Below are 27,665 nucleotides of genomic sequence, written 5' to 3'. Positions count from 1 at the left end.
GCTGTTGTCATTTCTTCTTCCATGTGCAGATCCAAGTCTTCCAGAACCAGGTCCCGAACAGATTAAATGCCTGAAAATGTTTTTTGGACATCACAATTTTAAACCGTATGTCTCCCTTTTTTTCTGTTTGTAACATTTCTCTTGTATCTTTGAATTCAGTAAATCACTTATATAAGAATTCACACTTCTATAGACTTTAATTTGGTGGATGAATTTTCATTTTTGCTTTGTCTGTGATTGTCAACATTGTTCTGGAAAGGATCTTTCAGTGTAAGACGCACTTTATTAAAGCGACTAACAGTTTTTGAAGAAGTTGTGCTGCAGCCAAGAATATTCAGGCTAATTTAGCGCATGGCCCTCCTCTGCAGGGTACAGTGGAAAGTGATTCAATCCGTCCTTCAACAGAGGAGGGATAACCTTGTTGTCATGGCAACTGGTAAGTTTTTTTTTTTTTTCCCCTTGTTTTGGAAGGGGGTGGTGTGTTCACTGATGGAAGTCCTGATATTTAGACTTCTCACCGTGTGTGAGTGGACACATGATTAATAAGTCATGGTACTGGCCTTGACATTCTCCCTTTTCAGCTCATTCTTATTCCTTTGCTGGCTCATGCACTACATATCTAATAAAAGAAATGTGCATCATACCTGAGCCTGCCAAGTCAAAGCCCATATCTGCCAGGTAGAGGAGGAAAAAAATTCCCTCCTTCTGTTTCTTTCAGCAGTATGGGAAAGTTATAACTTGTGTCGAAAGTTTAGTATTTTTTTGCTCAGAATAATAATTTTGAAAATGACTTGGCATGTCAAAGTAATGGCTTATTTTCTCACACTTACTCTTTCAAAATAATGACTTATTATGCCCAGAAGATTACTGAAATTTTTAAAATGTAAAATGTAATAAATCCTATATTTTGGCATTGTTGGATGGAATTTTGGTCTAATAAATAAAAAAAAAAAAAAATTTACAATCTTGAGAAACCAAGTCATTATTTCAATGTGTCAAAATTGAAAGAAAATAAGTCAGTATTTTGACATACAGGTGTATGCAAAAATTTGGGCACCCCTGGTCATAATACATGTTTTTTACATGTTAACACATTCTCTGCGATGAACACACTTATGCACATTTTAATACACAGTCACTGTTTAGTTGCTGAATTTAATGTGCTGGAAATGGCACAGGCCAGTGTGTAAACTTTACACTTTAAAAATTAACAAACATATAATTTCACTGCGTGTTCAAACTTTTGCATCTGCCCATATTAATGCATAATATTGCAACATATTTATTTAAGAAGGTACATTGTAACCAAGTCTGCCAAGTTGGTTTAAGCATATATAAATATATTATGTTTTGTTTTCTGACTGTGAACGGTTAGCGAAGTGTGTTTTGCAGTTATCTGTGTGCTTTTCTAACTGTAGGTATTTATCATTGTTTTTACTGCTCAGTAACAGTGAAGCTTTATTGTTTTCAGGTGAGTTCACGATATTCTGCCTTCGTGCTGTGTTTGTCTCTGTTTTTACAGGTTATGGAAAGAGCTTGTGCTTCCAGTTCCCTCCAGTTTACTGTCTGAACATCAGTGTGGTCATCTCACCTCTGATCGCTTTAATGGAGGACCAAGTGCTGCAGCTCAAGTGGGTAACTCAGAAAGGACTCACCTTTACCAGCACTACAGTACATTTTGAAGAGTAAAACAGTTTAATGTGGCTGTCACATAGAGTTTTGGGACACCCCTGCTAGGGGTGTGAATCTCTAACCTCATGAATCAGTTACATTTCTTTAGGAAGCAATTCAATGTTTTCATGAAATCTCAGGTTTCACTATGATTTGTTTCAGGCTGATTATTTTCATACACTTCAGAATAATAAAAAAAATACAGTGAATACACAAATGTGACTGAAAGAACTATTAGGGAATCATTAAAAGCAGCAGGCCGCTGTCTTTTTTTTGTGTGTATGTTCAATTTTGTATTTGCTGAAAAATTTGCACGTACTTCATTGAATATTCTGATCAGCTAAAATTAATGTTAGGGCTGCAATATTGCAATATTTATTGTTGTTATGAAACACTATGCCATGGTATGTCACAACTGCATGTTTCATTACAAAGAGAGAAAAATTAGTCCTGATAAATTACATTCTGAGCGTTTATGGATATTTTGATGTGTATCTTGTATTTTGTTTTTGCCAAGTTATTAAGCAATTTAATTCAATAAATGAAGACCTAAAGAGCTGTGTCTCCTAATGGAGATAGGCCTCAGTTATTCAAGCCGTATATTCCAGGGAAGTAATCAAAAGTGAAATGTTCATCTCTGTGCTTTCCAGAATGTCTAACATACCGGCTTGTTTCCTTGGATCGGCTCAGACCCAAAACGTGTCTGCTGACTTGAAAAAGTAGGTTAACTCGTGTTACAGCCTTGGCTAATTATTACTATGTTGTACTGTGCCCTTTCTCATATGTATTTTTTGTTTCATGTCTAGGGGTTTATTCAGAGTTGTATACATGACACCAGAGTTCTGTTCAGGAAATCTACCTCTGCTTGAACAGCTGAATAGATCAATAGGTAAGACAAATCAGAAAATTATGAATTTACAGTGAGCACAGCTTTGTAACTTTGATACATCCAGTCGGTTTGCTGAATTTGTTAAAATCTGCTGTGATTTTAGGGCTTTCGCTGATTGCAGTGGATGAAGCTCACTGTATTTCACACTGGGGGCATGACTTTAGAGGTGCTTACAGGGACCTTGGCATACTGAAGAGATGTCTCCCAGATGTAAGCTCATTTTTAACAATTACACAAAATAAACAATGGGAATATCAGGGCTAAAAGGTCTCATACATTCCTGGATTTCAAGCTGTTTTTCAAAACCACATAAAGCAGCAGCAACCCTCGTGAGGGATTTTCTTTTGGGTGCATTTTAACCAAGAATGTTCAGTGGTCAAACAGGACATTTCAGCAATACAATTTGTGTGCCAGCAGGATGGTTTATTATCCAATCAGCTACTTTTTAAGACTCATCAGGTAGCTGCTTGTTGATGTATGGAATTAATTAAGGCTGATAAGGCTACATTGACCAAAGAGCTCAATGTAAAACATAAATAATGGTGAGCTTGGTTGTAGCTTTTGTCGTAGTATTTTATTACTGTTATTGCAGTTGTTCGAATAAGACTACTCTGCAGTTTAGAATTGAGTTCAATTAATCTGTTCTACTCACTTAAGTCCCACCACAGTCAAATTTTCAGACTCAGAAAAGTCTCTAGCTTTATACTCTGGCATTTGTTGTGTTTATCTGTAGTCATTTCATTCATCAATTTGTTCATTAATTCTGTAGGTTCCCATTGTGGCACTCACAGCCACTGCAAGCCCCTCTATCCGGAATGACATAGTGAAGAGCCTCTGCTTGGTGAACCCTCTCATCACTTGCACCTCTTTTGACCGTCCCAATCTCTATCTGGATGTGGATCGCAAATCTGGCGATATCATTAAGGACCTCAAACGCTTCCTGGTGAAAAAGAATGGGTAGGCTGTTCTTCTTTATGAATCATAATCATTATTGTCGGGGCTGTTACTAATAACCTCTGTTTTGCTGTGCTGAAATGTCTTTGCTAGGGGTGATTATGAATTTGAGGGAGCAACCATTGTGTACTGCCAATCTAAGAAGGAGGCCGAGAGAGTGACAGCTGCTCTGTACAAGCTCGGCATCCGGTGTGGGGTTTACCATGCAGGCCTAAGTATCAAGCAGAGGAGGGAAACCCAGTACCAGTTTATGAGAGATGAGATTCAGGTGAAGGTCTCTCTTTAATACTGCTCTAATACTGCTCATTCACTTTACAGGCTTGAAGTGGCACAAATTACACTTTTGGCCTAAATATAACACACTCCCCCAGAGTTGAGTGAACACAGAGATCTGATCTTTTCAAATCAGATTTGAGCCCCTTAATATGTTTTTGATCAGATCATCCAACTATCATGAGAAATAATTTTATTTATGAATTTATTTTTAAGCAAATATCTGCTGATACTAATTATTAGAGGGCAGTATACCGAAATTCTTCCTCATGAGTTTCGTCATAACCATTCTACTGGTATGTCACAAGTAAGTGCAAACAGTGCAAACCACAGCAGTGTTAACCCATTTAGCCTAGTGGCTGAGCTCAGTAGAGTTACGGATGTTTGAGTGATGTTTTAAATGAAAATGAAAACACGGCAGTCCCTTGATTATCTCCTGGTGTCTAGTCCGTTGCATCTGTATTAATCCACTTTGTTTTCACGGGAGCACACAATATAGAAATAGCCAGTCTTTTGGGGTTAGCCTTAGCCTAACATGGACACCAGACTGACAGGTACCAGAATGTAACTGCTGCTTTGTTTAAGGTGGAAAAGAAAATTTAAAAAACTGCAGAGAAAGAAGCCTTGTAGAAATTCAGATGTGAAACATTTAGCTCAATTTTTGCTGGGCCTGTGGGGCTAGTGTTAGAAATCAGTATTAACGTAGGTTTATCTACATACAATTCAGTTTTGTTTTTAGTTTTTGGCGCAATAAAATATTTCAGATTTACTTTGGTTGATATAAATGGTTCTTATTAAAGTTAAGCGGCATCCCAACAATAAGCCATTGTTAACTTAAAAAATAGGTTTACTTAAGCATCTAAAAGGGTTTTGTTTGAAATAAATAAACTGTGATGTATTTACAGGAGCTGTCAGAAATTTTTATTATACTGTGATACATTTTTGGTCATACCACCTACTACTTCATCTATTATTTTGTCCTTATCTATTACCTGCTGTGTTTTATTTTGTGGCAGGTTGTTTTTGTTTGCATTTTAAAAGCAACAGTCAAACACTGTTTCATGCATACTAGAAGTGTCTGAAGTTGTATTTCAAACATTTTGTTATACTGGAGTATAAAAACATTTGAAAAACAAACTTTCATATTTGCATTGAATGGCATGTTAGTAGTAGCACTTCACATCATTTCTACAGCAAATAATCCCACAGTTCTGCAGAAACACTATGAAAACAGGTAATTAATTTGGTTCATTTCATAATTAAATTATTCTTTGTTGTCATTCACAGTGTGTGGTGGCTACTGTAGCCTTTGGGATGGGAATTAATAAGCCTGATATTAGAAAAGTCATTCATTATGGAGCACCTAAAGAGATGGAGTCCTACTACCAGGAGATTGGCCGAGCAGGCAGAGACGGACTGCCCAGTGCCTGTCATGTCTTATGGATGCCTGCAGACATGGCGCTCAACAGGTGATTCTCAGATGCCTTTACCATATTGCTTCCATAAGAATAATTTCAAAGCTTGGCGTTTAATCTAAACAAAGCATATCTGAACAATATCTGAACTTTTGGTAGATTCCTTCTCAACCAGACAAAGAGTGACCGATTCAGGGGCTACAAACTGGAAATGATGGGCAAGATGGAGAAATATTTGAATTCCACCAAATGCAGAAGGAAGTAAGTTCACTGTGTGGTTGGGAGCATTATGCAGTTTTTTTTATTTTCATATCAGCTATAAACATCTGTGTCTGTGTGTGTCTGTGTGTCTCTGTGTGTCTCTGTGTGTGTGTGTGTGTGTGTGTGTGTGTGTGTGCGCGTGTGCGCGTGTACATGTATGTGTAAATGTGTATATACACACAAACACTTCTTATCTTTCTTATATTATCATGTTTTTAAATCTAGTCTCACGGCTGCATCTAGAAAGTTTGTCGTATGTGACATACAAGACAGATGCATGCACTAAGAGAGATACACAGTTACCTCACTAGGCTTCTGTCTCTCTCATTCTCTCTCTGTAAACCACTTCTGCACTGCTATACATGTCATTTGTCTTTTATTTCAAATAATGACATTTTCAACCTTTGCAGGTCAATTTTGTCACATTTCGAGGATAAGCAACTCCGCAAGGTCACTTCAGGTATACTGGGCACCAGCAAGTGCTGTGACAACTGTAAATTTGGGTAAGAGTCATGTAACCAGTGTCTCCAAAGATTAGATTTAAAACTTTACTTTAAATGCAGATTAAGCTGTGCAGTAGTTTGGTTGTGTACTCACACTGACCTGACAGGTCAACATTCTAACATCATGCATCACTAATGTTGTCAGGGAATCTTCTCCTCCTGTAACATATAGCAGTCTGTGCATCTGTAAGTTGGTTGTGTTACTTGCACTTCCTCAGGACCGCACTCAGCACTTGGAAAGGCTCTTCAGAGCAGGACCTTAAGGACTTTGGGCCCTGTGCCTTCCAACTGATGGGGGCGGTGAGCACCATGGGGGGGAAGTTTGGGATCACTGCTCCAATACTCCTGCTGCGTGGCTCAGTAAGGCTCGACATCTCAACAACAAACCAACCACTCTGAGAACAATCACTAGCCACATTTATCACGGTCATGGTTAGGATTACAACTAATGGTTATTTCTGAGTGACTATTATTTAATTAATCAACTATGGAGCTCTGCTTTTTCCTCTCACTTTACTCCTGTCACAGCTTCGCCTTCAAAATTCTGACTCTGCAGCAAACAATTTCATCTTAAATGGTGAAGTGAAACAATAAAAGCCGTATTGCTACCAACACATTCTGTAGTGTATAGTAATCTGTCAGAATGACTGCAAGTTTTTCCCTATACTTTGTCATCACCAGTGCCTACCCATCAGCTAGGTTTTCCCTTATTGCATGATGGTACCAAGCTGGGAGGTTGTAGGCTAGCATGTGTTTCCTCAGCGCCATGTGAAGCGCCACCACATGTTTTCAAACCACCGCTAACACAACAGCATTGGACAGCTCAATGCTTGGAGGAGAAAACTAACTGCCAATTCTGTTAGCTAAGCTTGGCTAGCATCTCACTGAGTGATGAGGGGAGAGAGGGCCATTCTATCCACCCAGCCAGAGCAAGGCCAACTGTGCTCTCTTGGACTCCCAGCCACAGATGGGTGTGCCATTCCCAGAGATCTAACTGGCAGTGTTCTGACAGTAGGACAAAGACTTGTGACTCTCAGGAGCCCATATTTGATTTGAAGGAAATGGCCTGGTGTCAAGGTTTTTCCCTAACAGACGTTGACGACTGATTGAATGTATTGAGTAAAAGTTGCAGCCCTACTCATGTTTGGAATTCCACAGCAGTTTCCTCCTTAAGAGATCTTTTGTTGAAATGGCAAAATTTTTTCTAATGTGACAAATTTACCTTTTTAAAAACTGCTTACCCAAATAATTTGCATGAACATTTTTCTTTTGTTTTATGTTTGTCTCCTTCACCACATCTTTCATTTTACTTTCTCTCTCTCTCTCTCTCTCTCTCTCTCTCGCTCGCTCTCTCTCTCTCTCTCTCTCTCTCTCTCTCTCTCCCTCTCCCTCTCCCTCTCCCTCTCTCTCTCTCTGTCTCTCTCTCTCTCGCCTGCAGAACTCTCAGAAAGTTCCTGATCGCTTTCGAAAGGACCCTTTATTTGGAGCAGGGAGGAGTGTGTCTGAAGCCTGGTGGAGGGCTCTGGGGCGTGAACTTATTGCTGAGAAGTATCTGATGGAGACCACTGGCTACAACAAGTTCAGCACCCTCTGCAAACTCACCCCCCAGGTACTGTTCACTGAAGCATACAAAGTCATTAATATCAAGAACACCAACAAACCAGTCACACTGAAGAAAGAACACTTTGGCAGCGTTCAAATTACCAGGTTGAAGTGGCACAAATCCGACCTGATGTTTTCAGGGCTGTGTGGACACGCAAATTTAATCTTTTCATATCCGACCTGAGTCACTTTCATATGTGGTCCTAGATCAGACATGCGTCCGATTTGTGGCCGTGCGACCTTAATGAGAACACTCAAATTGGAATTCGTGTGCTTTTTTTCCACTGTGCGTGCGCCATCATTCAGAGTTAGCATGGCAGCAGCGCCAAACTGAAGTTAAAGCCTGTAAATGGTGGAAAAGCAGCACATCTCACCTTTTTTGCTTTCGTCTCGCTCTAATAATGAACAGCTGAGAGCTGATCGGAGTTAATTATCTTCACAGCGAAGGCTCGTTCTGCTCGTTAGTCTGTTTGCTGATGATACACGTGACACACGTGATTCATTCACGTGGCATCACTGAGTTGGATGTGCGCATGCGGGTCATTTCAGGAGGCCGGTTCGTTCACATTAAGGACAGATTTGAATCTGTTACCCAAATGAGTGTGATCCATCGTGTCAGAGAGATCGGATTTGAGCAAAAAATCAGATTTGAACGATGAGGCTTGGAATGTGAACATAGCTTATGAATATTTGTGAGAAAAAAAATTATATATATAGTGTGTTATATATTTTCAACATTTGTGGAACATCAGATAACACATTAATACACATGTAGTTCTGTAATACAAATCTAATACATGATCTTCTACTCAATGTACAATTAGCATAATATATTTTTGGGTGATTGAGATAATAAAGATGTTTTACGGCATTGCTGCAGCAGTGATATGGTATTTGAATATGCTCCTGCTTGTGTACTCACACAGGGCAGAACATGGTTAAACAAAGCTCAGGACGAGAGGCACAGGACCCTCCTTCTGCAGCCCAACAGAGATCTGTGTCCAAAAGCTTATGTGCCAAGGTAAGAATGAAGCACTCCCAACAGAGTTCACTCACTCATTCGCTCACTCACTGACTCACTTATTCTGTAATTAACTTATTCATTCCGTCACACTCACTGCGCGTTAGGCTCTCTCTCTCACTCATTTTCACTCTGTGACTTACTTGCTTACTCAGTCTGTGACTTGCTCACTCGCTGTCTCACTCGGTCATTTACTCTTTGGTGGACTCTCATTTATTCATTCACTGGCTCTCTCACTCTGACTCACTTATTAACTGATGCACTCACTCTGACTCAGTTGCTCACTCACTCTTTAGTGAGCTCTCATTCACTCACTCATTCACTCTGATGCACTCTCTCTTGCTGACTCACTTATTAACTCTGATGTACTCTCATTCGCTTACTCGCTCACTCTTTAATGAACTCTCAGTCACTCACTGACTCACTTTCTCCCTAGTTCACTCACTCATTCACTCTGATGCACTCTCACTGTGTGGCTTGCTCACTCACTCTTTAATGAACCTCTCAGTCACTCACTTGGACTCTCTCACTCTCTCTCCAGTTTGTTCACTCACTCATTCACTCTGATGCACTCTCACTCTAGCTCTTTCACTCACTCTGATTCTCTCACCCACAAAGTAACTTGATACACTCTCACTCTGTGACTCATTCACTCACTCACTCACTCTGTGATACTTTTACTCACTCATTAACCTGATGCACTCTCACTCTGTGACTCACTCACTCACTCACTCTGGTTCTCTCACTCACTCTGTAATTCACTCTTACTTTTTAATGGACTCAGTCACTCACCCTGCTCTCTTACTCTATCTAGTAAGAGAATCTAATTCACTCACTCATTCACTTACACACTCATACTCTGTGACTCACTCACTTATTCACTCTCACTCACTCGTTCACTCTTTGATGGACTCTCCTTCGCTCACTCTGGCACACTGCAGTTCACTCACTCAGTCCTTCATTCACTCTGACAGACTCTCACTCATTCACTTGCTCATTCGCTTTCTGTAATTCACTCAATGTCTTGTTTTGGATAAGGCACAGAAGAGCCTCTTTTCTCTGGCTTTGATATCAGTTAAAGGCAGTGACAAGCTTGAGACCAGGCAGCTGTTGTTGAGGGACATCAAAGCCTGTAAGCACAGTGCAGTGAGTAGATGTGAAATTGAGTTGAGGCATGTAGCATTAACTCAAAACACGCTCTTTGAAGTTCATGGGAAGCCACTGATGCTTCATGACACATTTACTTCTCTGGATTTCTTGTGCTTTTTCCATGTAATTTCCCTGTATACTTCTGTCTCAGAGTTCAGATAATGTTGGGTATTGGCAGCTTCTGCTTGGCATCTTGTCAAGTACTCAGCTGTTGCTGGGCATCTCTTCAACCTGATAGCTTACACAGCCTGATTTGAACTAAAGCCGTTATTGTTTTTGAGCTATTTATTCATTTTATTAGAGTTGTCCTAAATTGTGTTTGTTATTAAGACATAGAAGAACCAATTTTATTATCTTTATTTTGTCTTGGTAATTTACTCAGGTACTCCTCTTTTATGTTTACACTTTAGTTGTTTTTTTAATATTTGAAGGCTGTGATTCTGAATCAGTTACAAACAACATATTCAACCACTTTAAGGCCTAGTCTAGTTTCGAACTTTAAGAGTAGAGCCAGTGGTGCATTTAAAGTCTTGAGGAACATAGTTTAAAATATTAAAAATGTTTGTTTGATAATGAATTAAAATATATATGAATATGATAAACAGGGAGTACACAGACACACAGAATGCTGGCACGCCAGTTGGGCAGGAAAACAGACAGATGAGCTGGCCTGATAGCTCAGTTATGGGTGGTGGTTTAACTTTCACTTGGTTGCTAGGGCTCACCCTTTACATTTCTCTGAATCACCAGACTTGCTTGGTTTACAGTGAAAGGAAAATTTTGATGAAATCTAACAGTGGATACCGGAATTGTTCATAGGACATTCTTTGTACACAGATGTTGTGCAACCACAAAGGCAATATTAACCTATTTAGAAAGGAAACATGATTTGAGTTCCCTGGGGCTTTAAATTGCATTTTCATCACAATTTAGAATAAAGTAACATGACACTGTTCAATTTGAGTTCCTAACATTTGTCTTAAACAGAAACCAAGATACAAGACCACCTGTGGTGAGAGTTCAAGGCTCTCCACCGGGCACAGCTCAGGTTAGTATGCTAATCATCGCAGTTTCGCCCTGCTTACTCACTTTTTTGTGATATTCCTGTTCTTTCAAACAATATGGATAAGCATTTGCTAATCTGCTGTCTACTCTCTGTGGTTATTGCAGAGGGCAAATCTCCGCTCTCAGGCAGGTGCCAGTGAAGTGGTCAAGAAGGGTGGGCCATCAGATTTCAGGTTTCACTCATTCATTTACTGTTTAAATGCTGTTCATGTGCGAAGCTCAAGTTAAAATTTACTTTGTTAGTAATATGAACTACACATTAAGGTCATTCTTGTTATTCAGGTCAGTTCCTGGGCCTTCACAATCTCCTCCAGCCAAACCTCAGCCTCCTGCTGTGTCTGCTAGAGAGCTGGAGTTACAGGTACCCCTCACAGAACAGAAGATGACTTATGACTAATTTGTGCAGGTCTGACTTCCATGCCGTAATCTTTTCTTCTCTCAGTCCCTCTTGTCTCTCTGTTATGTGCTCTGTTTAAGGCTGAGCTGTATGGCAAGCTGGTAGCTGAGAGACAGAAGCTGGCCAGCATAAAAGATGTCCCTCCAGCCATACTGGCCACCAACAAAATCCTCCTGGATATGGCAAAGTTAAGGTAATGTGTGATGGCGCTTGTCAATTTCACGCATGAACACAGAGTCAGGCCTGTCACAGTTATTATATTATCACCTGATCACAGTTATTTCAGCTGCCTACAGTTGTTTTCCACAGTTGTTAGCTCTCAGTCACCGCAGTAAACAAGAAGAGTTGCTTGAGGCAAGTACATGTACATAAACAAGAATAGAAACACTTGTAAACAACATAAGCTAACATCTGGATCGTCGTTATTATGATAAAAGATTACATTATGCAACAATATAGTTTGCTGAACATGTTGTGGTTATCGTCAGTATTTAAAGTACACTGACCAACTGCATGTTCCATTACAAAGAGAGCATTATTAATTCTGTTTAATTAGATTTAGTGCAGTGCAGCATGTAAAACAGTGAATAAAAATCATTGTGTTTCAGTCTCTCCAGGCGTTTGCAATCACAAATTCATGCAAATTAAACAGACCCTCGCAAAAATTGCAAGAGCTTGCAATTTTGTCCAATCACTGGATTGTTTCTGCATTAAACATGTGGATCATTTAAGTGCTTTCACACAAATTCATTGAGTGCGTTTACATGCGCTCAATAATCCGATCATAATCGGATTTCTGCAGTTATCTGATTATTCAAATGGTCATGTAAACACCATACTCTGATCTAGAAATCCGATTAAGAAATCAGATAAAGAGAGCTGGATTTTAGCTCAGTAATCAGATTTCTCAGTGCATGTACTTGGATTTCTTTCGGATTTCTCAGTCTGCACATGCACAAGATTGATGGCGGGACCAGCGAGCGGCGTTCCTGCAAGACGCAGCAAAACACTTTTGGAGCGACACTGAAACCAAACACGAAATAAAGGATTTAAATATTCTTCATCTTCTAGATGATGTGTGCTCATATTTTCAGGTAAAGTGCCGTGATATTTAAAAAAAAACGGCATGAAGTTTGAGTTTTACATTACGTTTACGTCACATCTTCTTTGAGTTTATTAGCTGGTTGCAAAGCAGAAATCCGATTACTGTCTGACTCATGTAAACGCAGAGTTTCCCATTATCTGATCACTCAAGAGCATGTAAACGTCTAGTTTGGATTACTTAAAATCTGATTTTCTGCAATCGGATTATTAAGTGCATGTAAATGCACTCATTTTAAACCTGCACATTTTTTGTGCTACATGGAAAACTATGAATAGTGCAGAGAGATGATATTTGACATTGAATATTTCAGCCTTTTTATTGTATTTTATTGTTTTTTTAAATGCTGGTTCTTTTCTGTGTTTTTACTTAACCAACGCAGTAAAACCTAATTTTGTGATTCATACTGTTTAATGAAAATGTCTTCCACAAAGCTATCATGATTGTATTTTGCCATATGACCCACAGCTGTTTGAGACAGTAGTAATTGTGTGTGTGTGTGTGCTGCAGGCCCTGTACGGTTGCCAGACTAAAACAGGTGGAGGGCGTATCTGAGGCCAAAGCCAACATGCTGGCTCCACTGCTGCAGACCATCACAGAGTTCTGCCAGACGCACAGTCTGCAGGTGAAGCTCACTGCGTATCTCTTAGAAGCCTTTAGTTATTGTTATCATTTTCGCTACACTATTTAAAGTAATTACATAATTAATTGCATGATTTACATTCTGTTTAATGGTATTTCTTTTTGTATAGAATGACAATTGAACAATAACAAAATAACAAATAATAATAAAATATCTCGTCTTGTATCTCTCTTTGTTTCTGCAGGAGGCTGTATCCATCAGCTCTGCTGCTCCCTGCCCTGTGCAGCCACGGAGTACACAGGCAGGAAGAGCCTCAGCGGTGCCTTTAACCGACAGTGTCGCTGTCTCCTACAGACTGTTCCAGACTGAAGGCAAAAGCCTGGTAGTGTTCACTGTAGTTTTTGCTTCTTCTGCTGTGACTGCACCAGTTAACCAGTTAACTTAAACTCCTTAAACTATACAGTTATTAGGCTTGAAGCTTAATGCAGTACAACTATTTGGCAACTACTACATGACTTTTATGTAACTTATATGGTTTTATGAGAGTGAGAAGTGGAAGTCTAGACCTGTGAGGGATTAATCATTTATGTTAAAGTGGACTTCCACCAATTCCTCAAAATGCCTTAATAATCAAATGGTTAAGATGTAAACAGTCATTCAGAGTGGTTTGACTGGAAATGCTCCTATGTAGAGAAACTTACAGAGTCAGAATGGTGATAGGAATGGTGATATGGTCATAGGAACCAGATGTCTGGGGCTCTTATTGTCTTTTCCTCGCAGAGAATTATTAAATGGTTCTGAATATGCTGCCTCATACATTTTGTTTTATGATAGAATTGAATTTTGGCTGATTCTTTGTGTGGCGGTACATTCAGGGTATTGTAAGGCAAAATAGTCCCAAAAGAAAACATTTTTTTTTATTTACCACGATTTAACCAATTTAGACATCAGCATATGAAACCTCTGAAGACGCATCTAGGTTCACTGGTGGTTTAGGATAGTAAATAGAATGACTGCCTTTTAGACTTTGCAGTTCTTGGTTCTTATCACCACCGCTGAGTTATTTTCTCTGAACTGAATTACTTTTTTATCTAAGCAACTGAATTATGCAGAAATTTTGAAAAATCAGAATTTCCCTTTAAATTTGTGAGCTAATTCCCTTTTTTAAACTTAGCGTTTTAAAATGTCAGCATGACAAACCAGTTAAGATGAAGTTAAGTAGGTATGTTTTGTGTTAAGGTGTACATTTTAATGTGTGTTGTGTTTTTTACAGCGGCAGGTGGCTGATGCTCGTAGCCTGCCTGTGGCAGTGGTGGAGTCCCATCTGTTACAGGCTCAGAAGGCCAACCATCCGCTGGACACTGAGAGAGCTGGACTCTCCACTTCCGTGTTCAACACTATTACTTGTATTGTGGCCTCCCCACCTCTCAGCTCAGGTAATGTACTGTTCTGTTACTTAGTTCTCAAAGACGTTTGATTGGGATCAGCATTTCAACTGTTTTTTGCATTTTTAATATTCATGTTAAATGAATATTATTTTAATATACCAAATAGGAAATATGTTGTATTTTTATAAAATGAAAAAATGGCCCCAGCCATTGCTAAAGATGAGGCATGGTTCAGCCTCAGCCCAGGAAGGAAACTATTGGATTGTTTCAATTTTCACAAGCTTCAATGCTCCTGAGTGCCTTCTTTTGCGCTTTACTGCCGTCTGTGGGAGTTTTACAACACGGGAGAACTGAGGGCCAGTGTCCAGCACAGTTCGGTGATCTCCCTGCTCCAGCACACCAGCAAAACCTGATAATTAGCTTATGAGCTGAATCAGGTGTGCTTGATTTCACCAAACCAAATCACCAAACTCTGCAGGAATCCAGCCCTTCAGGACCAGGGTTTTCTGATGTGCAGCATCTCTGTGCTGGAAATCTCATCAATAAAGCACTGTTACTGTCTCTTTAATAAAGAGTCACATTGCATAATGTAATTATTTTTGACTGTCATCGTCCTGTAGTCCCTGGAAAAATAAAATTAGTGCATGGAGTGAAGTTTAAACCATTTTGGGACACTACAGGAGTGATTCATTTGCATGCATATACTCAACACTTAATGTCTCTAAATTATAGTCAAATTATGAACATGCCAGTTGTCCATACCCACCCTAATGATGGCACCATTTAATCCAGAAAGTGCTTTTAATTTGCTTTAAAATAATTTTTTCCATCAGTTTTCTACCATGAGTGTAATGCAAATTTACATTAGCCTGTCAAAGAGAATTCTTATGTAATATTAGCCTCAAGCTAACGATTGTATTTGCTCACATTTTTTAGCATGCTCTACCTTGAACATGGACAAGTAACTTGCTAAACCAAGTTTTTGTTCGTGTAAATGCAGGGATTTGTGGCAGGTTCTGTGGAGCTCTTAAACAGAGTTGTGACTAACCAGTTCATTGCAGTTAGACAGTATAATACATAGTTACGGGCTTCTTTGCTGAAGGTTGGGTTTCAAATGAATGGATGGACAGTAATGCTAGAATTTTTGACTGCTTTTGGTTTCCTCTCATACAAGATTACACTCTGTGATAGCACGTTTATAATAATACACATGCTGCCTTTTATAGCGGTGGGCAATTTGGTGATGTTTATGGTTATTGTTATTTCGTTTTCTCAGCCTGACGTTGTCACAGTGTGCTTTTCTGAGCATGTTGTGGATATCATCAGTATGTCAGTATTTAAAGAATACTCACTGGCTGCATGTTTCATGATCGGTTTTAGAGCAGCATGGTATGTAAAACTTTAAATAAGATTCATTGTATTTATTGTTTTTTATTTTTTCTCTTGCACTGCTGTGTCTGATCCATTCGTACCAGCGCAACACACACTAACACACCACCACCATGTCAGTGTTACTGCAGTGCTGAGAATGATCCACCACCCAAATAGTACCTGCTCTGTGAGGGTCCATGGGGGTCCTGACTACTGAAGAACAGGGTAAAAGGGGGCTAACAAAGTATGCTGAGTAACCGATGGACTACAGTCAGTAATTGTAGAACTACAAAGTGCACCTATATAGTAAGAGGAGCTGATAAAATGGACAGTGAGCACAGAAACAAGAAGATGGGCATAATGTTATGCCTGACTGGTGTGTGTGTGTGTGTGTGTGTGTGTGTGTGTGTGTGTGTGTGTGTGTGTGTGTGTGTCTGTCTCTCTCTCTCTCTCTCTCTCTATATATATATATATATATATATATATATATATATATATATGAGTGAAAATATCAAGATATTTTTCGCCATATTATTTTGAATACCTGCTTAAGTAAACAGATGCTAAAAATCTGTGTTTAAATAACCATGTAAATCCCCAGAACTCAATACATATCACAACCCAGGACAGCAGCATGGGTGTAACTGCATTATGTATTATGTACTTTAGGCAATTAAAGTTGTTCTTTTTTTCCTTTTTTCTTTTAGACCTCAGTGACTTTAAGAGTATTCGTGCCTTGGTGCCGGAGGAAATCAGCACTTTTCAACTCCAACTTTGCATTGCTAAGCTTCAGAGAGAAGGTTTTCCCAAACCTCTGCCCAGTCCACCATCAGCACAGCGCAACATTAACTGGATTGAGCCTCAGGTTAGTTAGTGAATGCCCTGTGTACATGCTAATCAAGCTACCTGCTCAGGTTAGTGTCTTGCAGACACTTTCACTAGTTAGCCATGTTTGCTAGCATGGTGTATGTAGCAGGCCCGTTTACCAAGCTCATTCATTCATTCATTTATTCATTCATTTATTTGTTTACTTTATTTATTTATTTTAAAGAGCAAGTCCATCGATTTTTTTTTTTTTTCAGACATTCTGTATAATTCAATTGTTAAGACATCAACAAGGTCATTCAGAGTGGTTTGATGTGAAATGCTCTGTCCAGGAGAAATTTACAGTCAAAATTGTTTGCAGTGGAGTTGATGAGAACCAGACACCTGAAGAGCTAAATATCTGTAAGCTCCCTCAAAGAAAGTTATCACATTATATGATTACAAATATGCTGCTTGATGTCTGAGACATTGCTTTATGATAGTTTTGTGGTGGTTTTGGGCTGTAAGTAATTAGTTTAGAATGGAGGCATACATGCAGGTTGTTGTAAGGCAGAATAGTCACTAATTTACCACAAATTTACCATCATTAACATAAAATTTACATAAAAACTCAGAAGACTTGTGTAGGTTCACTGGTGGTTTTGGATAGTAAATAAAATTACTATGTTTGTGTTGTAGACATTGTGGTCCATGGGTTTCTATCACCAGCGCTGTAAAGGAATCAGATTTTGTTAGTTTCTTTATAGTGAACCATTTCACAACAAACTGCTTATTATTTCACGTAATAACCTTGTTTACATCTAAACAAGTGAGCTGTGTAGAAATTTTTAGAAATTGGTAGAATGGCCCTTCAGGCAAAGCATTACACCAGATTCCAGTCAGTGCTATCCTTGAGCTACCAACAGAGGGCAGCACAGTGCCATCTTCTTAGTGTACATCTGCTCCTTAAGCTTTAATATCTCTCTCTCTCTCTCTCTCTCTCTCTCTCTCTCTCTCTCTCTCTCTCTCTCTCTCTCTCTCTCTCTCAGGGTCAAATGCAGTCTTGACTTGAGCGTATACTTTAGCAAATTTATGAGGTTATTTATATCAGTACACACAAATTCCAGATCTTCATGGTGGTTTATTACAGCATCGTTAGTATTATATGTTAACTTAAGACATGCATTGATAATGAGACATTTTTAGTTCTTTTAAGATAAGCTATCTTACCCTGGAATAAAGGATAAACACCAAAAACACACATTTATGTTTTTTTTTTTTAATTATATATTTAATTTAATGCCATCTCCAAAGTTAAATTGAATGAATGCTATGTTATGCACACACTTTATAGCACATGGCCTGTACAGTTTGTTCCATTTACACAGCATATCCTTTCAGAAAGTGAAAGCCTGTGCTGAGGGGAGGAGTCGTGCATGCACAATGCTTCTTAGAGCTCTGCTTCTTTGAGCCCAATCTCTCAGCCTTGTCACCTCATAAAACCTCCATTAAGACAGGGGAGGGGCAGTTAGACGGTGGCTGACATCTGGTGCCTTCTCTCAGACTGATTACTGCAGATCTGTTTTGCTGAGCGCCTTGGTCCAGCAGATCCTGCTCCAGATGTGAGCCCTGGACTGTTTTTTTTTGTTTTTTTTTTTGTTTTTTTTTCTTCCTTGTTTAAACTTAAGTTTACTGTCCCACTTGGTACACATCAGAGATTCACGTTTTTTACATACACTGGCATTCAAAAGTTTGGAATCACTTGCCAAAACAAATGCTGCTATTTTATTCAGTTTATTCATTGAAATACTGTAATTTAGACACCAGAAGACTTTTCTAAGATGTTTTATTTAATATTTCTATATATATATAATATTTTTGGACATTTTTGGCAAGACCAAAATCAATTAAATGATAAACAATACAGAGTAATTATTTTTTTTTAATATTATTTTTAGATATGTTTTCTGCCTGAGATTTGATCTCCATGTTTCAGATAAGAGGCATTTTGACGTATCTAGCATTTCTTCTTTTTTGAAGCGTCCTACTAAATAAAGTCTGTGACGTTGTGGGCTAGCATCATAATACAATCATATTACACATATATGCAAAATAAAACAATGTTACCACTTTAGAATAAGACTACCCTTATAAAGGGTTTCTGGATGGTTTAAAATTAGTTAATTAATGGTAAAAAAACATTAATAGGCAGTTATAACAGATTAATAAAAAGGGTAAAGGTGGCCTGTTGCTTGCCAAATAGTGAGCCCATATTCATCTATACTGTTATACTGTAAGCTACATATTCATCAGCTATAACACGTCAGTGTTGCCTTTTTTATTTATGCTCATTTCAAAATTTTAGCGTTTGTGACCTAATAACCATTAATAAACTAACATTAGTCCATTCACAGGCCTTTCATAAAGATAGTCGTACTTTAAAGCCATAGCATTTTTTTCTTAATTTGAAAATGGCGATCCTAGACTTTTGAATGATAATGTATATTGAGATCGATGATGAGGTGTCAAAATAAAAGTTTGCTTTCATTCCATTCAGGCTAAGCATGTTGAGGTGGATGGTGCCAGACCTTCTCTCACTTCAGCGCTTCAACCACAGCAGCCTGAGCCTGAGCCTGAGCCTGAGCCTGAGCCTGAGCCTGAGCCGGACAGTATGAACATGAGTGAGGATGAGCTCTTCAGTGAACTGCCTATGCCTGAGGTCAACCCCTCTATTTCCTTCCTTCTGTTTTTCATTCACACATTCATTAATCTATTCACTTAACACACAATAATCAAGATACTGTTATCTGCAGATATTCCACACCATTCACTTGCATCAGTTATGAAATTGCATTAGGGTTGCACAGATATGGAATTTGTGAACAATAACAATAACCAATTAAAACAGATGAATCTAATCTTTTTCTGCATTTTAAAATGAGCTTACACCAAATATGAAGTGCAGTGAGCATACACAGATTAAATATATTAATAATAATAAAAATGCTAGCTGCTAATGCTAGCCTCTTCATATTGTTTTGACTGTATAGATCAAGAATGAAACTATTTAGATTAGTGATACTGAAAGTCTACAGTGTGTTTCTCCCCTTGAGTCCTTGTCTGACATCACATATGAAACTTTCACTCTGCAGCATCAGAACGTGACCTTACAGTGCCAGTACATTCACAAGCACAAATGTGGTGCCATAATCGACTGTAATTATCGAAAGGAATTATGATAATAATTAATATTTATTGCCATTTGTTGGCAAAAATATATCAGCCATAACAGTATATTTTATTTTTTTATCCAATATATTTAATTCATAAAATAAACCTTGCTTGTGTGTTATCTGTAGAGGATGTTTTTATTTTCAATAACAAAATCAACAAAATTAACATTTTTATGTATTTTTATTACATTTTTATGTAACATTATTATGTATTATTATCTACATGTTGTTCAGCAATTCTATATGCACATTTGACCGGGGGTACCAACATTTTTGCATACAGCGGTTCACAAGGACTTTCTGTGTCTCTGTCTTTTAGGATCTGGGTCCAACTGACGGTGGTGCACAGTGCATTGGGGAGCCTGTTAGGCCGTCTAAAACTGTCTCCTACAGCAGTGGAATGAAGCTGGCCTCCTGGAATCAGGAGGATCTGGACAAAGACACACATGATCTGTTTAACGATTCACCCGTCAAGGTATTTCTTACACAGCAAGCTTTTTAACAAATGCACTGATCACTACACATCAAGAACGAAATTTTAACACTGCAAAGCTTTGAAGGACATTATGCTCAATACAGACGGCTCAGTGTGCCAGTAATTAACAATTAATTGCTTATAAATAATGCACAGCTGCCCTAATACATTATTTTAGTTTCTGTTTTAGGTTTGGGTTTTGTTTCGTGTTTCATGGTTCAAAGGACCTTTTGCATGTCCTCTCTTTAAAGGGCAACTTTTAAAAGAAGCATGTCAATGCAACAGCAGTCTAGCTAATGCAGGCCTAATGGCTGGCCAGCGTGAAGTGCTTTGTTTATTTGTGACCGAGGCAAATGGGACCCGACCTTTGACCCGGAGCTAATCACAGGTGGCGGGATCGATAGGCGCGTGACAGTGAGCTCTAATGAGATGAGTGCTGTGGAGTGGTTTAGCTGGGGGGGTGTGCCAGACTTACGTTTGACCCCTGCCTGCCCTCGCACTCACACAGTCTTCCTGCCGCCACATCTGGGCATTTGGACCCGCCTGCCATAAATTCCCTCGGTAGTCTAGGGATCTTCAGTTTAGCTAGTCATAAAAGCAACATCCATTGTCTTTAGGGATGGGCATTTTAACCGCTTTTACTATGTGAATATCTAAATTTAAAATGAATAGTTTTCAAGTATCTCAACAAGAAATGAATGCTTATTATTCTGAGTAAAATGAAAATGTGGAAAGTTTAATATTATTGCTTGCAGCTGACATAAATCACTGATCACATTTTATTTAACATACTACCAAAGTCACACACCTTTTTTTTAAAAAATAGATAATATAAATGAGATAATATAAATGCTTAATTCGAATGCCCAATGAAAAAAACAGAATACTAAGATTTTTGGATTTCATGTATATTCAAATAATCACACCCAACCCTAATTATCCTATCCTAAGTTATTACTAGGGTTGGGCTTTGTTTCTCAAAGCGTTCAGATTTGATAGTCTAATTTTTAAGGGATTATTTTTGAATAATGCCTAATAAATGAATATCATATCTGACTGAATTGCTCAACCCCTTGCTCAACCCCACTCAATAAGGTTGGACAAAATAATGATAATAATCATAAAAATAATTAATCAGAGGCCACCAGAGATGGTGACGCCAACCCGCATTTTACTATTACTGTACTATATTTAAGCCACCCCACAAAAATCCACAACAGGGGACATTTATGCAAAGAAAGGCAGAGTCAGTCGAAAGTCCTTAAGATAAACAGACAAATGCTGATTAAATGGTTTCACCTTAGCTAACATTTATTAACATAAGAGTTAATTAGTTAATGCAAAATCTAATAAATGTATTCAATTAAATGGAGTCAAATATGAGTAGAGTGAGCTTATATATATGTGTTTTTCTGCTTTGACTGTAGCTGTGCTTTGTATGATCTGCTCCCTGGCTCCAGAGACCCTGCAGCAGAACAGAGCTTCTCCTTTGGAGTGCGGTAGCCTTTAGCCAGCTGTAGTTGTCTTTTTATGTTTTCTTCCTTGGAGAAATCAGATAAAAATCTGACCAAAATGTAGGACGCAGGTTGTACCCTGTACTCTTTTGGAATATGGAGTTCAGACAGCTCATTGTGCTTCCATTTGAGAACATGTAACATTAGAGAGAAGCTAATTAATTCATGCATATTAAAAAATCTGGGCACATTTTATGGTGATTATCAAGAACATGCAGGAATGGGTTAGGTTTAGAAGTAGGTGTAGGTTTTGTGTTGAAGTTAAGATTAGGATTAGATTTAATAGAAGCTATTACACTCAGCCTCCAGCTCCATTGCATTTAATAGACATTTAGTGAAAAGTTAGTTAAAGATAGACTGAACATCTACAAAGCATCTACAGTGGACTGTCGTATTAAAATGTTACCCGAAATCTTAAATCTTAATTTACCTTCTCATTTTTTTAAACTTTCATGACTCATCCATGGTGAGTAAGTCTCAGCTCCTTTCCTGATGGTTGTTGGGTTTTTTTTTGCCTCATTTCTTACTGGAAATTGTTGTTGAAGGCAGAGTAGGTATAAAAAAAAACAAAGATGCCTTCAAAGATGCAGTAAAACAACTGAAAAGGTTGAATTTAAATAGAACAAAATATTAAACCCTTTAAATCAGCACTGTGCTCATGCCACTACAGACACCATCTATAGTTATTGAAAATGTATGTAACAGCTCACAGTATATCCTGACTTGGACATTTATGGTGATGTAAGTGTATTTAAGAGGGCATTTATCAGCATTCTTTTGTACTAAATCGACACAAACCTGTGGATCAATATTTGAGTATTAGGGTCCATTTCTAAACAGATAAACTCCTCAAACTGCTCCCAGCGGGAGCGCCGGTGCTGAGGTCACTAAAGATTTAGCACCAGCGAGACAGACAGGAAAAACACGGACGCTTGAAGGAAATGAAATTTGGAGAGACAGATAAATGGCTTTTGTGGAATTGTGATGGATGGTAATCCGATGGTAGACGTCCTGCGTTGATGCAGCTGTGTGTGTTGTGGAGGGGGAGGCTGGGGCAGGACAGTTTGACCCAGAGAGGAAACTCTCTGACTGTAGCTTTTTGTGACGTACATTGTTCTTGTCATCACCATGGCAATCAACCAAAAGCACATTCACTGCCGTCTGGCGATAGATTAAAGAAGTTTTCCAGCATTTTTCAACCTAGTTTGTATCTGCTGCTTGTGAAAGCTCATTGACTCACTTATAATAGAGGCCAGTGGGCAGCTGCTAACTTCAGTCAGTAAATGTATTTACATGTATTAACACATTTAGTAAAATGCTTTCATGAATTTAATCAAATGTACGCTATATGTCCAAAAGTCTGCTATACAAAAACCAGATGTTAGGGAAAGTTTGAGCTGCTTTTATACCGTTTTAATCTGTTTTTACTGTTCCAAAGTTCCAGAAAGCTTTATAAGAACAGTTTTGTTAAGATATTCTCTCACATCTGTCGCATCTGTGGAACTTTATTGTTAGTGTCATGGTTGTACTTCAGATTTTTGTTATGCAGTCCCATCTTTCAAAAGGAATTGAGCAACTGCCCTGTGACTTCTATTCTAAGTGAGCTTTGTGTTTTAGCTTTTTAGTTCTGTCAAAATTACTGTCCATGGTAATCAACAGTATGACACAGATCCAGTAGACAGATGTTAGGTTAAAAAGGCTAGAATAACATGTAAAATAAGAGGCTTTATTTTATTTTCTTCTCAGTACACCATCATACCAAAGCATTATTTTAACATTTATACTGTTTTAATAATATAATAATATAATATTATACATTTTGGAGTGCCCTTAAGGTCACTGGTGCACAGTGATGTAATCGAAAATCAGAAGATGGTTGGGATTACGGGGAAAAATTTCTTTTTGCTTTTAAATGATACGATGAATGATGTTTAATATGACCCGGTATTTGACCTAACAAGATAAAACGGGTCCATTTTGACTTCAGGTTTACATTAAGCTTTTTACCAGTGACCTTGTCTAAGCTGCATTATTTACATTGCAATTGCCTATCAATAGATTTTTGGGTCAGACAGCTGTCTTGGTGTAGAAGAGCCTAATGCTTTTTCCTCTGAGCCCTGTCTTGAGCTGCGGATCCATTTGTACAGAAGACAAACAGATCCTCAGCTCAATAGTCCATGTGCAGTCTTTTCATTAATAAAGAGGAGAATATTACTGCAGAGCGTAATAAATTTGTAAAGTAGTTCATGTATGTAACAGCTTCTCTTTTATTTTTGGTTTGTAATCAGCAGTTTTAACACACATGATCAATGGTGGTCTAATGACCAATGAAATATCAAACGGAAATATTAACATTTGTTCAAAATGTGCGTTTGATGAAATGAATGACTCCTTTGTCACATCACTTCTCACTAGTTTATTACATTATTGGATTAAATAGTCTCTAAATTTTCATTCTCATGCGTTTTAACGTGATCTCTTATTACTGCAGACTGTAAGCCAGATGCCTAAGAGGAAGCTACCTGATTGGGCAGAAGAGCCGAGGGGTTCAGTTGCTGCTGCTGCAACAAAGAAAAGCAAAAAAAAGAAAGGTCTTTTCATGTGACTTTCAGTGAAACGTCACGTGTATACAGTTTTACGTTATATTTGAATTATATGTCATGTTTATATGTTTGTGTACACAGATATTTTGTCAAATAAAAGTATTATGTGGCATTGAAAACTGCCACTCTCAAATTCATGCTGTTGTCCATCTCTTCTTTATTGGATGGGTAGGGGGGGGGGTGTGCATGTATAGATATAAGATCAAGGACCACCCTTTATTTATTTAATTTACAGTCAAAACAGCCATTAAGTATAAGTTATTCATTTTTCAGGTGATATTGAATTGAATTCAGAACCATCAGCCAACTGTGTTTGCACACTGTGGAATTAGACCTCCGCATTTAACCTATCTGTGTAGTGAAACACCCACATACATGCACACTAGTGAACATACACACTAGGGGGCAGTGAGCACACTTGCCCAGAGCGGTTATAGGGCTATCCACGGCAACCGGGGAGCAATTGGGGGTTAGGTGCCTTGCTCAAGGGTCATGGACTGTCAGCCAAGGGGATCAAACCGGCAACCTTCCGGTCACAGGGCTGGTTCCCTAACCTCCAGCCCACAACTGCCACGACTGATATATCTGAGGAGATGAGATATGTTGATCCAAGCAAATCAAAAAATGGAGAAGATCACAGAAAATAGCTAAAAAACATGAGGTTTTAAAACTGAAGTTAAAAAAATGATTAAAACAGAGAAAATGTGGCCATGCAAGACCTGGTAGACCACCAACACTGTCACCATCATATAAAACATCATATAATCGGAGCTTTTATCTTTGAGAGATTAGAGAAAATCAAGCTCCACTCGTTTCAGATCTGAAAAAATCCACAATTTTGTGCTAAATATGTGTTCTGCTTTTTCTTTTTTTCTCTCTCGCACTGTAAAATGAAAGAACTTCTAACTTGAATTCAAATAAATGAAGGGTCTCTGCACAGTATTGTATGTAGAAATATGTACATGAATATTTTTTCGTGTGTATGATGTGATACAGTAATAGATATGTGATGTGTTATTCACAGAAGAGTGGAAGGCAGCAGAGGGAGTAGAAATGAGTTCCTGTGTGCAAGGTTAATCCTGTGTGAGGTAAAGCTCTTCTATCTACACTGATGTCTTTGCAGATTAAGGCGTCTCTGGATTACTTGTCAAAGATAGTGTCTTATCCTCAGGGAGCAGAAAGACTAATAGCCTCTGACCTTTTTCTGATTTTTTCATTCTTATCAAAGGAACCTCTTTTGTTTGTGGATTCATTTTGAAGTTTGCTGTTTTGCACACATGGTGAATCAGCCTGTTAGACAGCAGATAGTTCATCTTCATAGGAACTCCTCCCATTGCAGCCTCTGCATCCTCTCACTCAGCTGCTTTTCAGTAAAACCTAGAAGGAGGAGCTGGCCCATAAAACATCTTTTATAGGCAAGAGGCAGCATCAAAAAGAGGAGGGAAGTATATAAAACTGCTGTTGAGTAGCACAAGCAACTTTGTCACACCTAGAATACAGATTAGTTAAAATTACTTTAATACTGGCATATATTAGTATTTTATACTCATACTTGACATGATTTCTGAGGCTCAGGCTGAATTTTCTCTACAAAAGTCCAACTACTCAACTCTGCATTGATCTATCTCATGTGAGTGAGCTGTATATTGCAGATGATGACAGAAATGAATGCCACTCCAAGCTCCCTCTCCTCCAGAGCATGAATCGGCCTCTAATGTGATTGATTCATTTTTGCAACCCACTTTTTTCATTTTTGCATATTGATATCATTGTGATAAGTGCTCACTTTATCTGATATTTAACTGCCAATTTTTCTGAGGTGCCGGTTAGGTTTAAATAATTCTTATTATGTATAGATTAAGCCTAAGCCTAGACTAAAAAGAAGTTCGAATAGTATTGGAAGAGTTTTGTTTCAAAATGCATTTAAATAATTATTTTCCTTTTTTATGATATACGTTTTGTCACTGGGCTTTCATACATACAAGAAATATCAATACTATATTACGGTTAATACCACAGCCTCAGCCGTTATTTTTTTCTTCTCAAAAACTATGTTTATGATTGTTACAAATGAATATACAGCATTTTGGAATGAAACTTCTCAGTTCTCCATCAATTATTTAGTCTGAGATTAGGTTTAACTCATGTCTGGGATACACACATAGATTATATTTTTATGGGACATTATCATGACATTTAGATACTTATATGTACAGTATTGTGCAAACGTGAGACTTCATTTTTTTTAATTTTCAAACTTTTTTTCTTCATTCATTTAAATCAAGTGTGCTTGTGATGGATTTGAACAAATCTATGCAATGGCTCTGTGAATTAAGAAGAAATTTAGAACCAAATGTTCTGTACTAGCTCACAAGAGATTCACCTCCTTTTCTGAAAATACGATGTTACATTTTACTGCATTTTATAAAGACATATTGTGATTTTACAAGCAAAACACACTTATTACTCACCTAAACTTGCTTAGGTGACTGTAACTTTTGCACTATACTATAAGTTTCCACTTTTTAGATGTGAAGGAACCCATAGAACTGGCTTTTAACTCACTCACATTTAGCAGGCTAAACATTCTCCACAAGGGGGAGCCAGTAACAGTCATAGTTTTTTCTGCACTGTCCTTGTTTCCCTGATGCTGAGCAATTCATAACTTATACTTAATGGTCGTGTTGAATGGAAATATATGTATACGTGAGATATAGTAATACATATATGTACTAAGGTACTAAGTACTTGTGGGATATATGTTGGACACCACATCCTGACATAATATAAAATGTGTGTACTACAACAAAATCATGTATGTGTGTACTACAAAAACATACAAAGACCTCCATATGTACAGGCTTTTACCAAAAAATAATTGAAGTGTAGTGAAGTTGAAGTTTCCATTATATTGTCTCCTAAATAATTGTAATAACATTGAATCAAGCTTATCCATCATTAGCAGGGGTTTCTGTTTGTAGGTCATGAGGAAACAGTGTAGTTGTGGCTTTAGGGGAAGCCCACACAGCTGTGCTAGTCGTGTCACATGCGCCTGGGGGCTGGATGTGCCAGTGTTCATGGTCCTCCCTGAAAGCGAAGTGCAGGCTGTTTTTTCCAGCAGGTGTGCAGCAGGCTCCTGCCAGCCCGGCCATCCCCGGCGCCACTCCCATGCGCAGCTGCCCAGGCCACAGGCTGTTGTGGTCAGTCCCTGGGACGTGATGTGCAGTGTGATTGGCCGTGCCACACTCAGGCATGGGCTGAGATTAAGTGCTGTGGTGGGTCTGGGCTAAACATGTGCTTGGTGCTACAGGTGTCAGCTACTGGGCTTGGCATCAGGGCCCTCTCTGTAATAATGTACAAGCTAGGACATGAACGCCTGCTGGGACAAACAG

At 38.4% G+C, this 27,665-nt stretch overlaps 1 protein-coding gene across 4 annotated transcripts in view; it reads left to right on the top strand.

Moving 5' to 3' along the window:
- The window catches only part of wrn (WRN RecQ like helicase), a 38,809-nt gene extending 14,399 nt beyond the window's left edge, over window positions 1-24,410 (top strand). For all 4 annotated transcript variants that reach the window (XM_036594980.1, XM_036594981.1, XM_036594982.1 and 1 more), the window contains 25 exons: window positions 30-105; window positions 369-436; window positions 1,523-1,631; window positions 2,322-2,390; window positions 2,478-2,560; window positions 2,664-2,770; window positions 3,330-3,517; window positions 3,608-3,782; window positions 5,075-5,256; window positions 5,362-5,463; window positions 5,874-5,966; window positions 6,185-6,326; window positions 7,405-7,575; window positions 8,495-8,589; window positions 10,726-10,786; window positions 10,909-10,976; window positions 11,086-11,164; window positions 11,281-11,393; window positions 12,813-12,927; window positions 13,130-13,267; window positions 14,159-14,321; window positions 16,352-16,509; window positions 19,006-19,167; window positions 20,001-20,156; window positions 24,162-24,410. In XM_036594980.1, coding sequence (XP_036450873.1) covers window positions 30-105; window positions 369-436; window positions 1,523-1,631; window positions 2,322-2,390; window positions 2,478-2,560; window positions 2,664-2,770; window positions 3,330-3,517; window positions 3,608-3,782; window positions 5,075-5,256; window positions 5,362-5,463; window positions 5,874-5,966; window positions 6,185-6,326; window positions 7,405-7,575; window positions 8,495-8,589; window positions 10,726-10,786; window positions 10,909-10,976; window positions 11,086-11,164; window positions 11,281-11,393; window positions 12,813-12,927; window positions 13,130-13,267; window positions 14,159-14,321; window positions 16,352-16,509; window positions 19,006-19,167; window positions 20,001-20,156; window positions 24,162-24,275 — 2,987 coding nt within the window. In that variant the 3' untranslated portion in view covers window positions 24,276-24,410. The remainder of the gene's footprint in view (window positions 1-29; window positions 106-368; window positions 437-1,522; window positions 1,632-2,321; window positions 2,391-2,477; window positions 2,561-2,663; window positions 2,771-3,329; window positions 3,518-3,607; window positions 3,783-5,074; window positions 5,257-5,361; window positions 5,464-5,873; window positions 5,967-6,184; window positions 6,327-7,404; window positions 7,576-8,494; window positions 8,590-10,725; window positions 10,787-10,908; window positions 10,977-11,085; window positions 11,165-11,280; window positions 11,394-12,812; window positions 12,928-13,129; window positions 13,268-14,158; window positions 14,322-16,351; window positions 16,510-19,005; window positions 19,168-20,000; window positions 20,157-24,161) is intronic.
- The last annotated feature ends 3,255 nt before the right edge of the window (window positions 24,411-27,665 follow it).

This window comes from Colossoma macropomum, unplaced genomic scaffold (genome assembly GCF_904425465.1).
Source record: "Colossoma macropomum unplaced genomic scaffold, Colossoma_macropomum, whole genome shotgun sequence".
Classification (NCBI taxonomy): domain Eukaryota; kingdom Metazoa; phylum Chordata; class Actinopteri; order Characiformes; family Serrasalmidae; genus Colossoma; species Colossoma macropomum.
Note: the sequence above shows the minus strand (reverse complement) of the source record. Positions and strands in the feature narration are given on the sequence as shown.